The following is a 13,896-nucleotide window of genomic DNA, read 5'->3' as shown; positions in this document are numbered from 1 at the left end:
AAATTTCCCTACAACAGAAAAGAATTACAACCTCTCACCATGATTAACAAGGGGACAATGTGGTTCTTTGTGTGTGTTCCCTGTTTAGATGACCTTAAATGATTTATTGATCAAACACCAGTTGACTCAAAGTCTAGACACCGTGAGAACTGCTGCGATCAGGATTAAATGAGCTCCTCACTTTTGTCTGCAGGGATCAAAAGCGCAGAAAAAACATCTAAAAAAACGGACACATGTTTCATCAAACATTGCCAGATATATATTTGTAAATTCCAACAGTTTAACTTCCAGGTTTATCATTTCCTCTACATGATAAGAAGGTAAAACTGTTGTCCCGCAGCTCAGCCTGGCACGTAGACACTAGATTCATGGAAGCAACAATTAATCCATATATGGGCACGTACAGTTGGTGCCACGCCCAGAACACCTCCTCGTTTGCGGGCTTGCTGTGTCCTGTGGTCGCCCTGCCCCGCTGCAGGAAGTTCAGGAACTCGGTCACCGCCCCAGCCCCCCCCCCTCAGCCTCATCCATTGTTGGGCAATAATCTGCGACATCGAAACAATCTTGACCGAAACTTTTCAGGTAACTAGCTGCTGGAGATCACTCTAGGGCCGCTCTTGTATCTACGTTTCGACAGTTCTTCGTGAAGAAGTACCGTGCGCGGTTATAGGATCGCAACTCAACTGAGGGAGGAAAAGGGAGGAAAAGTTTTGAAACAAGGAACTCCGTAATTCCCATTCCTCCATTTTGAACTTTTAAACTATTGTCCGTGGATTGTTTCCAGTAAGTTTACAACGTTGCCTTTCTACTCTGTTTATCATATATAATAGGTCATTGGACAGCGCACTTACACGACGGTTCACGCGTGTCGCAGCATTAAATAAGGCTTATCGAGATAGCGTAAATGTTTGTTGTGTCGGCTAGCATTAGCATTAGCAAGGTGCCGTGTTTGGACCCCTGTACGTTAGCAGGTAACGTGAACGTTAAGATAAATAAGCTCAAGTGTTACACTATTACTAAGAAAACGACTATTTAAATCGGTTAATTTAGTCAACAACTATTTAACCCGCATAGTCTACTCGTTTACTTATTTACGTGTCATTTAACGTTCACGTTACTTTAGTTCGTGTGGTAAAACCAACGTTTATGTTATAAAGTTAGCTAACGTTGCAACAGGTGCAACTTAAGCTACTTAACGTTAGCATTACCCGTAGGTATTAGCGCCCAGCTAACGTGTGTGAGGAGTCCACACTGTAGCCTCTCCACTAGTAATTACTGTTAGCTTTAACGGGTTATTATTCTATTTAGGGCGTTTCTATTTCGGGAAGGACATTTCAGTTATCATAAACTAACCCATTGTGCTGTTGCCCCTTGGTACAAATGGTTTTATGTCAATTTGATGAGAGTTGAGGTTTATTTTACTCAAATCACATGCAAGTATCGTAACCCCTCAGGTAGTTTTGGTTTCATCTGAACAGATTTTGAGATATCTGGCTGTGAGACTTGTGCCACACCCATACAGCGGAGGTGAGAGGAAGTCACATGTCCCGGCGATCGTTAGTTTGAATAATCCACCAACCAATTCTAGTTGAGACAGTTTCTCAGACCTCCGCAAATGCCACCAACACGATCTGCATGGCTAGACAATATGTTGAGGTGTGAAGTGACCTTTAGCATTATAGTGGAGGAGAAACCTTGCAGTGGTTGTAAGTACTTAAAGTTTAAAGTCTCTGTGAGTTGGAGGGAAGTGCTTCTAGGTTTATGTCCACGATGAAATGAAAAGACGATCAGCATCCATCCTTACTGGCTGGCTTTTTTTTGGATTCAAAATTAAAAGGGACCATAGATCATAACAAGTATACCTCATCCAAATGCAGACATTACGCTGAATTTGTAGGCTAAATTGAAAGCACACCCTTTTTATAAATATCAGTTCAATATAATAAATTATGTTGTCGTTTATCGTCGTCCTGTTGTTTTTCATATGTTAGCCTCTTTGTTGACTATGTAGGTTAGTGGCTAGCTAGACATTCTTCTCATAATACAGCTGACCAACATTTCAGTTGAGGCCCCTCTTCCCTCAGGGCCGGCTGAGTGTCGGCCCCTCCCTCTTGGACAGCTAATCAATGGAGTTGCACTAGCTGCCTGAAAAAAAAAAAAAAAAAATCGAAATTGGGCCACAGTGTTACTTTTGGCTTTCATTCTGCGAGGGCTAGAGCGTTGTTGTCCCAAAGAAAGACCTTTATGACAAAGATGTCCATGTTTGGTGCAGGCTAAATTTGATTTCATCGTTGCATCCGAAGACTGAAATTGACTCAGCCCCGGTCATCTATTTAAACTTTTTTTTCTCGTTTCTTTTTCTGACGTTGCCAATTTTTTTTTATGTCCAGAATTCCAGACACCATGACAAACATCAACACCGCTAACATCAACTTTAAATGGGACCCAAAGAGTCTAGAGATTCGTACTCTGGCTGTGGAGAGGCTGCTGGAGCCCCTGGTCACACAGGTAATGTAAACACAGTGTGCATCTTTTATTTAGAATAACAGGACGGGGCCAGATAGCTCGTAGGTGGAATGACCGCGGGGTCTTGGTTACAATAAGTACTATAAAATACATGAATATAAATGTAACGCTAGTAGCAAGTGACACATTATCCCGGAGCTGCCGCTTCAGTTGATGAACCTGTTTTGTACCCCTGACGCAGGTCACCACTTTGGTAAACTCCAGCAACAAAGGCCCGTCCAACAAGAAGAAGGGCCGCTCCAAGAAGGCTCATGTTTTGGCGGCGTCGGTGGAGAACGCCACCCAGAACTTCCTGGACAAGGGAGAAAAGATTGCAAAGGAAAGTCAATTCCTTAAGGATGAGCTTATTGCCGCCGTGGAAGATGTCCGCAAGCAAGGTATAGTGAAGATGCATATTGCAACAGTGTGTGGTTCCCAGCGTGTACAGAGTGCTTCTTAAGATAGGAGGTCTGATAAATAAATCATAAGCGATGTACACATCCTCTGCCCCGGTGGAAGACCTTGAAATAGGAATATGCTTTGAGCCTGATAGATTTTGCTATGGGGGTATTTAGGAGGCCTATTAATAGACTTTTCATTTAGGCATGCAAACGGTTAACATTTTATACCCACAATACCCTGTCATCACCTCGCCCACTCCAAGAAATCACAGTTTATATTGCAACGCTAAGCCTGGACCTCAACCCGGTAATAAGCCGCCTCTGTGTTTTACAAACGCAAACAAGCTCAAACAAAAGTTATCTGTCTGTATGTATGTAGTCTAACCAGTTAGCTTAGTTAGCCATGTAGCTTTGATTTGATTTGGCAATATTTTGTAAACTTCCCCGCTGGCTGAGACAAAGCAGCCCCTCCCCCTCCTCTCCACCAACGGTCCCTGCCGGCAGTGAATCCCATCAGCAGAGGGACGGGATGAATGAGTGATACTCACTGATGTCTGTTTTTCAATCTTTCTAAACTTCACTCAGTATCGTGTTGCCAGCAATTTTATCCATTTAAAATTTGTGTCCATGCGATATTATTTAAGTTGATATCGTAACTTTGCTGCTGTGAACATCACTGTTGCTGCTCTAGAAACAGACGCAAATATTCAGTAAAAGGATCGATAAGAGTATCTGTTCAGAACTGAACCGATAAGGAAGGTCAGTAACAGTAATGGTGATCAAATCCTAACGATACCCAACCCTAGCATTGAAAAATGTACAGTTAATATCACTTATGTTTTTGGTTTACATGTTTTAAGGGATTCTTTCTGATGCAATGTACAATGCATGAATCGAATGTAAATCTAAAAATGAAATTGCTGACGTGTGTGTGTGTGTGCGGCTTGAGGAGCTTAGCCCCGCTGCAGAGGAAGTGTGCGCTGCAGCATGAAAAAAAAAAAATAAGTTAGAAAAGTGCTGATAAAATAATCGATAAATTTGGAGCCTATCAATACTCTGCTCTTAAATAATTTAGCCCTGCTGCCCCTTTAATCCGGGGTTGGTGCACACGTCCCTGGTCATGTCATCCATCTGGATCATGAGGTGGTGGTGGTGGTGGTCTGAGCTGTGTCTGGCGTTCTGTGAAGGTTATCTGCTGGGCTGCTTAGTGGAGTACCAGTTCATTGTGTGACAGAACGAACAACTTGTGCATCTCGAGACCAAAAATCTACCCTCAAATCACCAGCCAATTACCCAATTAAATTACAAATTGGATCGCGATAGCTGATTCCATCATCTGACAACCACGGTTGCAAATCTCATTTATTCCTCTCCGCTCCAGATACCAGACTGTCTCTTGACACGCTAGCGGACCACTGAGACCAGCGAGCTCAGACTTGAGGGGTGACTGTTACCGCCATGTGAAGCGACATCTGTGTCACTGTGTGTGTTCTCTCCCCCCCCCCCCCCCCCACGACTCGAGCTCCGCTCTGAGTGGTTGGGAGGTAGATGACATGTCGCTAGATAGCCTGTGCGGTGCTCGGTGCCCAGGAATGTTACTGTAGTCGTGGTAAGCTGTCACCGGGCTGGAATCCACTGACTGTTGTTAGCTGGTGCTCGGGCCTGGCTGTCAGCCATGCCACGCTGCTCAGTGGAGCGTGCCTCGACTGATAATACGCTATTGAGTAGAGTAACCCCCCCCTCCCACCCCCTGGATTCAGAAAGCATTTTCCACCCAGCTGTGACTTACCAGCAGTTTAAAATGGAAGGAAAAAACTTCTGACGTGATCATTAAGATTGCAAAACACTGCATGTCATGGCTACTAGTTTCTTTTCTTTTTTCTCAAATCATTTGAAATGAATGTTCCCCCCCCCTGAACATATTGTCTGAATATTTAAAATCCTATTTGATTTACCACATGCATCAGTATAATCAGCAGACTTTTCTTTCCTTAACGCAGCCGCTGCTGTCGCTCTCGTCCTGGTTCTGTCTCGGCCTCTCATCGCTGTCTGTGCCTTTTTGTTTGGGCTTATTGTGTGATATACATTTTAATCATTTCATCAGGCACTCTGTTGGCCGCAGGTGAGCGTTAGATGGATGGAAGTTTATTAAAGGAGCACTGATCACTATCTGGCCCCCTGAAAATGGCCTTATTGATTTTGTTCACAGCCTGAAGGTGCGGACTGTGTTTGAGGTCCATGTTGTCCTTCATTTGCACAAAACTGCTTCAGCTCTCTGTCGGTGAATGCAATCTGTGTGAGATCTCTGTTCCACGGGTTTGAGAGGGCAACTTTTTTCCCTCTTCAAGTCACTGCTTTTACTGAATTTGAAAACTAACTGGAAAAAATAATTTCGTCGCTGGAATAAAGATGGTTGATCAATAGATCAACAAGAAAGGAATCCACAGTTTTTACAATCATTCAGTCGGTGAAGTAATTTGGCTTGACTCGATGTGATGATGTGGTGCTTTGCTTTACTCTTTTTCACATCGCTGTAATTCAAATATCAAAGTTGCTTCAGTAATTGCTCGCTGGCCTGGTAATGATGATAATTGGTAGTTGCAGCCCTGTTGTGAGAGTTTGACGCATGCTGCACAGCAGTTTTGTGGCTGAACAGATCTACTTCCGTCTTTGTTCCCCTTACTTGTTTTTTTTCGTCTTGTGCTTTTAATTTCAAGTGTCTTCAAAACACTCGGTATGCACAGATGTACTGACAAGCTAAAGTAGAAATTTGAAGCAAACCTTCCAAGCATACAGTAAGGGAAATTGTTCTGCCGCGGTGTTACTGAGGAATCGGAAGGACACTGAAATGGCAGTTTTAAAAAAACAGTTTTATAACTGCTAAGCATTTGAAAAGTCTTACGAGTTTTTGTTTTTGTAACGTTGTGGCTTCCCCTGAGTCTCAAAGTCTTGTCATCAATGGATCTTTTGAAGTGCAATGCTGCAGTTTGAATAGTTTTCCTCTGGTTGGTAGCAGTGCACACATCTACACCTCTGATTGTTGAGTAAGAGACTTTAGAGCTTCAGTAAGTAATTGTTGAACTGGAAGGGCTAGTGGGCATGCACGATGCTGGCGTTAGCAACATTTCTGAGGGTTTCTCACAGGAGAAGGGGGGGGGGGGGGGGGGGTCTTATTGATGTTTCATTTAGTAAGCCGGGTAGCTTGTGTTTCTCTCTGTCCAGTCCAGCCTGTTGCTACTGATTCACGGAGACTTGAAGGGGAACTCATCTGAGGTGTCAAACAATACATCTTGATTTATAACTGAAGACTTTATTAACAATAACGATATTTATGCAATATGATGCTGGTAAAGAAAAGGAGCTTTACAAATATCAATGTAATTTTTATATGTCCAGGATTGAATACACTATTTATTTATATATATATATATATATATATATATATATATATATATATATATATATATATATATATATATATATATATATATATATATATATATATATATATATATATATATATATATATATATATATATATATATATATAAATTTATTTATATATAAATTTATTTATATATATATATATATATATATATATATAAATAAATTTATTTATATATAAATTTATTTATATATATATATATATATATATATATATATAAATAAATTTATTTATATATAAATTTATTTATATATATATATATATATATATATATATATATATAAATTTATTTATATATAAATTTATATATATATATATATATATATATATATATATATATATATAAATTTATTTATATATAAATTTATATATATATATATATATATATATATATATATATATATAAATTTATTTATATATATATATATATATATATAAATTTATTTATATATATATATATATATATATATATATATAAATTTATTTATATATATTTATTTATATATATATAAATATATTTATATATATTTATTTATTTATATATAAATATATATATATATATATATTTATTTATATATATTTATTTATTTATATATAAATATATATATATATATTTATTTATTTATATATAAATATATATATATATATATATTTATTTATAAATATATATATATATATATATTTATTTATATATATTTATTTATTTATATATATATATATATATTTATTTATATATAAATATATATATATATATTTATTTATTTATATATAAATATATATATATATATATTTATTTATATATAAATATATATATATATATTTATTTATTTATATATAAATATATATATATATATATATATATATTTATTTATATAAATATATATATATATATTTATTTATTTATATAAATATATATATTTATTTATATAAATATATATATTTATATATATTTAAATATATATATATATATTTATTTATATTTATTAATTAATTTATATATATTTATTAATTTATTTATTTATATATATATATATATATATATATATATTTATTTATTTATTTTTCTAATTTAAAAAGTAAATTAAGTTTTTAAATGAGTATCTATATAGCTACTAGTTGCAAGATATTTACTCAATATATTTTTTTCAGGTCATTATTTTCTTGATGACATGATTGATACCACTCTGTATGTTAAGTGCGGAGCTGGAGGCAGGCGGCAGATAGCTTAGCATAAAGATTGACTAGCACGGCTCGATCAGGAGGGTTAAGAGCAAATGTATTAACTTGGTTTCACTGCTGTTATATCAGCACATCGGTCAGGTGACAAACCCCGATTTCCAAAGCAAACGCTGACTTTCACTTTGATTTTTGAATTGCCATGTCTTATTGAGAATCGGCATGAATGCTACGGCTGCATCAAAGCGCGAAGCATCGATCTGAGTCAGCAGATAGACTCCCAACATAAGCCCTTTTAACGTAGCCTGACTCTTGAGCAGGTACTCTGCATGAAAGGTACGGAGAGGGAATTGGGGGGGGGGGGGGGCAATTATGTCTGCTCAAGTTAAAAATGTTCCTACTCGAGTGAAAATATGTAGTTATTCTGGGTTGCATGACTCGCTGAATGTGAAGACACTGGGGGCAGAAGATAGATGGCTTGAGGGAAATAAGAGAAACTGGAGCTCCTGATGAATTAGCGAATCTTATCGATGCGAGTTGTCACGCATACAGTCGCCTTTTGTTCTCACAGCAAGCCTCAGCCGGGGGACTCGTCCATCGAGCCGCTTGTGGCCAGAAGCACACAGGAAACATTCCAGAGGGCAAAGCCAAAAAGTCACTTAACATTGTATCTAAATCCAGAATCCTCCTTATCTTGGAGTGATAAAGTTCCCCTGACACTTTGACATTGAACGGCTTGCCCTGTTTAGTTTCATTGTGGTTGGACTAATTTCCAGACCTGGTCAATCTAACAACAAAGCCCCCCCCCCAAAGAAAATCTATATTTCATTCAAAAATGTTTTTTCCTGTTAGAAAATCATTTGTGTTGCTGCCTGTAAACTTTTCTAGCTCCAGTCTGTACAAAGCTGTGCCACATCGTAGGAAAGTGGACAAGAAAAGTACTCTTCAATCCACACTAAGGTGTTCTTAGGCAATGTCCAGAGTTTGAATTTGGCCGTGCCTCCACTGGAGTAAACTATTTACGGACTTACTGTCCTGTTCATAATGTGAGCTTACAAAGTCTGTTTGTGTGCCCAGTCGACTGTGCAGGTCAATCCAATGTAGGACAAAGCACGGTGCCGGACCAACCAGACACTGAGCCCTTTGTCGTGGCTTTGACCTCCTTTCTTTTTTTCTTTAAGAGGGCAGTGTGTGCATGTCCGTGTGCAAGCAGCAATTATTACTGGACATTGAAGAGGTGTCTGAGAGTGTTGTGTGTCTTTGTTGCTCTGTGTGACATGTGCTGGTCCGAAGCAGGCCGGGAAATGCGTCACGATGTTGCTTCTCTCCTGCACACTCGTCTTTGTCTCAAAGGAAGACTTTGACGCAATTAACTTGTGGCCTGGAACGGACTGTGACTGCTGTCAGCTCCTGCAGACTTCGGCTACTACTAATACCACTACTAGTGTAACCTCCACTAATACTAGTAAAACAGATTTAAACAGGAAGAATTTAGTCTTTAATTAAAATATTCATAAATACATTTATAAATAGTTCCTTTGTGCCTCATATTTCCATATCACAACTTGCTGGTGAGGCACGTGCCTAGATCATTTGAATATGAACAGCTTTATCGTAGGACATTTGTTGTTTGATTGTAAAAGATGAGAAAGGGTTTCCTTTCGGTAGACCACCAGGGATTAAGTACACAGTTTAGCACTTTAAAATCTGGTTCACGCTGCAGTGTTGAACAGTTGCCGTTTCAAAAGTCTGTCTGTGAACGCGTTTCTGTTTTAAACCTTGAAGTTACAGCAGATGTTTTTGTTTTGTCTCTCCTCCTCAGGTGACTCCATGCGTCAGGCTTCTGGAGACTTTGCAGAGGACCCTTGCTCCTCCGTGAAGAGGGGCAACATGGTCCGTGCTGCCAGAGCCCTGCTGTCAGCAGTCACACACCTGTTGGTGCTGGCAGACATGTCTGATGTCTACAAACTTCTACTGCAGCTTAAACTGGTGAGACAGTTCTATTATTCTGCATAATATACACACAAGCTTAGTTAGAATTTTCAGAAAATGAAATTATCGACTGGATGGAAAAACGCCATAATGTATCCCCTCTATGAAGAACAGTATTATCAACTGATTTAGTTATTTGAGCACTGAAATTGCACTGATAGTCTATTTGCACATAGTGCATCCTGATACTAACGATCACTGCATTAAGTTGTTCTCGTTGATATCACCTCAGCTGGCTGGAACGCGTCACCTCTTGAAACACGAGATGACAGGCTGCAGCAAATTAAAATCACAGTTTGATTTGATTGCAATCTTGCAAATCTGCTCTTTGAAATGTTGTGTGTTGTGTGTGAAATGTTGTGTGTTGTGTGTGTTAAGCCCTAGTGCGCTCCTGGAGATAATGAAACAGTGCAAACATTTTCCCAATGAGTTACCGGTTAATGTTCATTTAGTTTAAATCTTCTAACTCGAGGTAAAGAACTGTGTTTTTTTTTTTTCTTAAGTATTGTATTAATAATTTATTTTTTTAATCAGGTGGAAGAAAATCTTGTGAAAGTGCGTAACGCTGGAACGGAGCAGGACCTTGGGATCCAATATAAGGCCTTAAAACCAGAGGTGGATAAGCTGAACATGATGGCCTCCAAGAGACAGCAGGTAATGTACAGTTAGCAAAAAGAAGAGAGACCGGGGGGGGGAGCAGGGGAGTCTGATGGGTTTAATTGGGTTGAGAGGTTATCGTGTACCTGAATGGGTGTTAGTGGTGTTTTCACTCATAACAAAAATATGCTCTGGCAGAGCAAATGGGAAGTGAAACAATGAGAGGGGAGCGAGCATGAAGAGTGCCTCATGCTTGAGCTTGACGATTAGATGCAGTAAGCATGGACAATCTTCTTATTACCAATTGCAGTGAAGTAGGCCAGGGGTGCATGACAACAGCATAAAAGGCCCGACTCCAAATGTGACGAAACCCATTTCCTTGTGAAACAGCACATCATGTTTCTCCACTGTAATAAAAGTGGTAGTCGACATTAAAGCGTGTTTCATGACTCTTTCCTCCAGATGAAACGACCCCACCAGGTTCTTGTTGCAGATCAGCCCTGCTAATAAATGGAAATAAAGAACGCTCCGTTAATGCACATTTTATATACATATAGCTTTCTTTTTCAACATTATTTGTCAGAATTATCATTAAACTAACTGCGGAGCATTTAGTGTGTGTTTCAGTAATGTTTTACCCTTAACATCCACAGTGAATGGTGGTCGGACTTAAGTGTTTGTTAACTAATAGCTTTACACAATACTGTCAGCAACATCATGAACTTCAATTATAAAGTTCAAGTTGAATGTGAGAGTATGAAATGTTTATTGCACAGCCTGTCCTTGGTTAAACCTGGATCTATCGCATGTGCACAAGCAGCGTGTTAAGACAGCAGATGGATATTTTCCCGATATGCAACGGCAGTACTACAAACAAAAGTTGTGCTCTAACATTTGGCTTGCATCGCTTCAAACCAACTTTCACCACATAATCGCTCCGCTGGTGTCAGACAGTTGAAGCAGTGATGAATACCAGCTTCATGACCAGAGAGCGCTTCTTCTTCATGTCCTCCTTCTTTTGAATGGAAGACTTGCCAAAATGATCACTGGCTATCTTGTGATGAAATTGCTTTTTACTTGTTGTTGCACCTTTTTATGGATGGCAACATCTTTTCACTCAAAGTGAATTCCAGAATGTAATGGGGCTCAAAGACCATTGTTTTCTTTCTCGGAGCGTGTCTCAAGCAATGGAGGAAAAAGGCTTTTTATAAATGCAAGCTGTTTTTTTTTTTTTAACGTCATAAGTCTATGCCAGTGATCTCTATCTCCCCCCCCCCTCCATGAATATATATTTGCAATATAATGCTGAGGTCTGAATAGCAATGCATTAATTTGCAAAGGCATATTATAATGGCCTGATTATGACTGTGTTGTGTTACCGCAGGGGACAGAAATAAATCTGGGTCATCCAGAGCAAAACTCTGTCACACTTAGTGTCTCCATAAGGGCATGCCAGGCCCATTCTGAATCCAGAGTACATTACCACCCTGTATGTACGTATAGACCTCCAGTCTAACCCTGTATGTGTTGTTTTTTTTATTTTCAACTCTCATTGCTAGGAGCTGAAGGACGTCCACCACAAGGACCAAATGGCGGCTGCCCGCGGGGTGCTCCAGAGGAACATCCCCATGCTGTACACGGCGTCCCGGGCCTGCCTCCAGCACCCTGACGTGGCGGCCTACAAGGCCAACCGTGACCTGATCTACAAGCAGCTGCAGCACGCCGTCTCCGGCATCTCCAACGCCGCTCAGGCCACTGCCTCCGAGGACTCGGCGCTCAATCACCCGCCGGGCGGCGGAGAGCTCGCCTACGCCCTCAACAACTTCGATGTAAGTCCAACGAGGGGCTTACGTTTGCCTATTTGTTTTGCCCCCGCCCCCCGCGAGTCCACACAGACATCCAGGTATCTACCAGATTAATGAAAACATAAACTTTAAGATTATATTTTTCCCTACAACAGTAGTTGTTTACAGAGATGGGTGAGGGCGTGCACAGGAAGTTTAGTTAGGTCAGATTCTTAGTTTGTAGAACCTACCAGCTGAATCATAAAATGACCAAAACCCCTGAAGGGCTTGAGGTGGAAATAAGGACAAGATATGTGGAGAAATTGGGACATGGCTTTGGGGTACATTGAATATGTTCTTGAGTCACTACCACTCCATTCCTTGGGTCGTGCTTCTATGTCAAATGAAGGAGATTTGCACACATCTTGTGAATAACTGAACCACTTCTCTGCTGGTTGGTTAGGTTGGTCCGTTTTAAAGAATACAGCTGATGCATATTTTATCCTCGGCGTCATTAGAAATGGATGAAACTGAAATAGTACCTTTTTAATATTTTTATATGGGGAAGATGTGAGAACATGCGCTGTATGGTGCTTAAGATGCACCATTGACATTTAGTATAAGGAGGAGCCTTGATCTACTAAAAACAAAATCTTTCCATGTTGCTGTCTGGTCCCTCATGTATTCATGCTTAAAATCTTTATTCCTCTGAAAGTCAGTGTCATCGAGCATCTACTCCATATCCAGCGTCTCCCTGAAATCCACAGTGGACTCACACAAACTTAATTCAGTTTTGAATTCATTGTTTTTGCTCCATTCCCATGCTCTCTAATTCTTCATACAGCTGTGATGGAGTCAAAACTGCACTCGGCCTCGAACCGAAAAGTACATTTTTATGAAGTTCATATGTAAGAAATATATCGTAGCATTAATAAGAATGTGAAACTAAAAATATGTTTGAAGCGTATGATGTACTAGTCGTCATAATATTGATATGAAACCACATGAAGATAGCAGCTGGATAGAACACTGAGCTAATCATCTAAATGCTGCCCGCGGTGATAAATGCAAAGACGATTAACTTGATTCCATTTCTTTTTTTTACTACTGCGTCTGACTTGCAAAGCACCTTTTTATTTCCAGATTTGTTAACATCCAGACCGCTTCCAAAGACTTTGAACGGATCCACAACGACAAATGAAGTGTTGATCAGCGAGCTCTGCAGAAGCACGTGCTTCCCTCACCGTGTGTCGATCAGCTGCTTAGTCATTTAGCCGTGTGCAACTTGACGTGTTAATCCTGCTGTGACTGCCGTTTGCCCACAAAGGATTGATGCAATCTGCATACTCATATTTTGCGTGCCCGTGGCCGCATGATGCACGGTTAAATGAATTACTCATGACCCTTTTTTGCATGCATCTTAAAGGTGGTTATTGCAAATCAAGGGCTTTCTTTTGGTGCAGCCTGGGATGGAAGTGTGTGTGTGTGTTTGACACAGACAAGAGGAGAGCAACTATTTATAGTAAATAGATGTTTATAATCATTAATTGATAGGATCTCTGGCGATTTACCGGATGCCTAGTTTCACACATGTGATGTGCATTTACACGCGTAAACCCTCCGTGCACACTGCTGTGATATGATCTGTGAGACTTTCACTTTCCAGCCAATGCTGCTCCTGAAGTGAGCTCATCGGCAATCACAAACTATATGTGCACAACTTGAATTTGTACAGTTTACTTACGTAGGTTTATTTTTCTAAAATATGATTCTCGACCTCTGACTTCCAAGCCGATATGATCGTAAAATAGAAACCTTTTATTTAACCAGGAAGTCTCTGGAGATAAACGATCTCTTATTCCAGAGTAACCGGGCCAAAAGGAAAATAGTTGCGTGCTTGATTTTCATGCCCCGCTACCGTCAGTGAAACTGCTTCGGCCCTCTATTTGAGTCGGTAGCTCTTAGCAAGACTAATGAAACATTTACTTAAGCTAAG

General features: G+C 39.5%; 1 protein-coding gene across 2 annotated transcripts in view; it reads left to right on the top strand.

The window, feature by feature from the left end:
• Positions 1-447: 447 nt before the first annotated feature.
• Positions 448-13,896, top strand: part of ctnna1 (catenin (cadherin-associated protein), alpha 1) — a 70,971-nt gene continuing 57,522 nt past the window's right edge. The window contains exons 1-6 of one of the 2 annotated variants that reach the window (XM_076102907.1): positions 448-582; positions 2,391-2,508; positions 2,708-2,903; positions 9,350-9,516; positions 10,054-10,173; positions 11,676-11,945. In XM_076102907.1, coding sequence (XP_075959022.1) covers positions 2,404-2,508; positions 2,708-2,903; positions 9,350-9,516; positions 10,054-10,173; positions 11,676-11,945 — 858 coding nt within the window. In that variant the 5' untranslated portion in view covers positions 448-582; positions 2,391-2,403. Of the gene's footprint in view, positions 784-2,390; positions 2,509-2,707; positions 2,904-9,349; positions 9,517-10,053; positions 10,174-11,675; positions 11,946-13,896 lie in introns of both variants that reach the window. The other variant, XM_076102906.1, reaches the window with a different exon arrangement.

The sequence above is a fragment of the Anarhichas minor genome, unplaced genomic scaffold, assembly GCF_050575085.1.
Source record: "Anarhichas minor isolate MPS153535 unplaced genomic scaffold, ASM5057508v1 ptg000028l, whole genome shotgun sequence".
Classification (NCBI taxonomy): Eukaryota; Metazoa; Chordata; class Actinopteri; order Perciformes; family Anarhichadidae; genus Anarhichas; species Anarhichas minor.
Note: the sequence above shows the minus strand (reverse complement) of the source record. Positions and strands in the feature narration are given on the sequence as shown.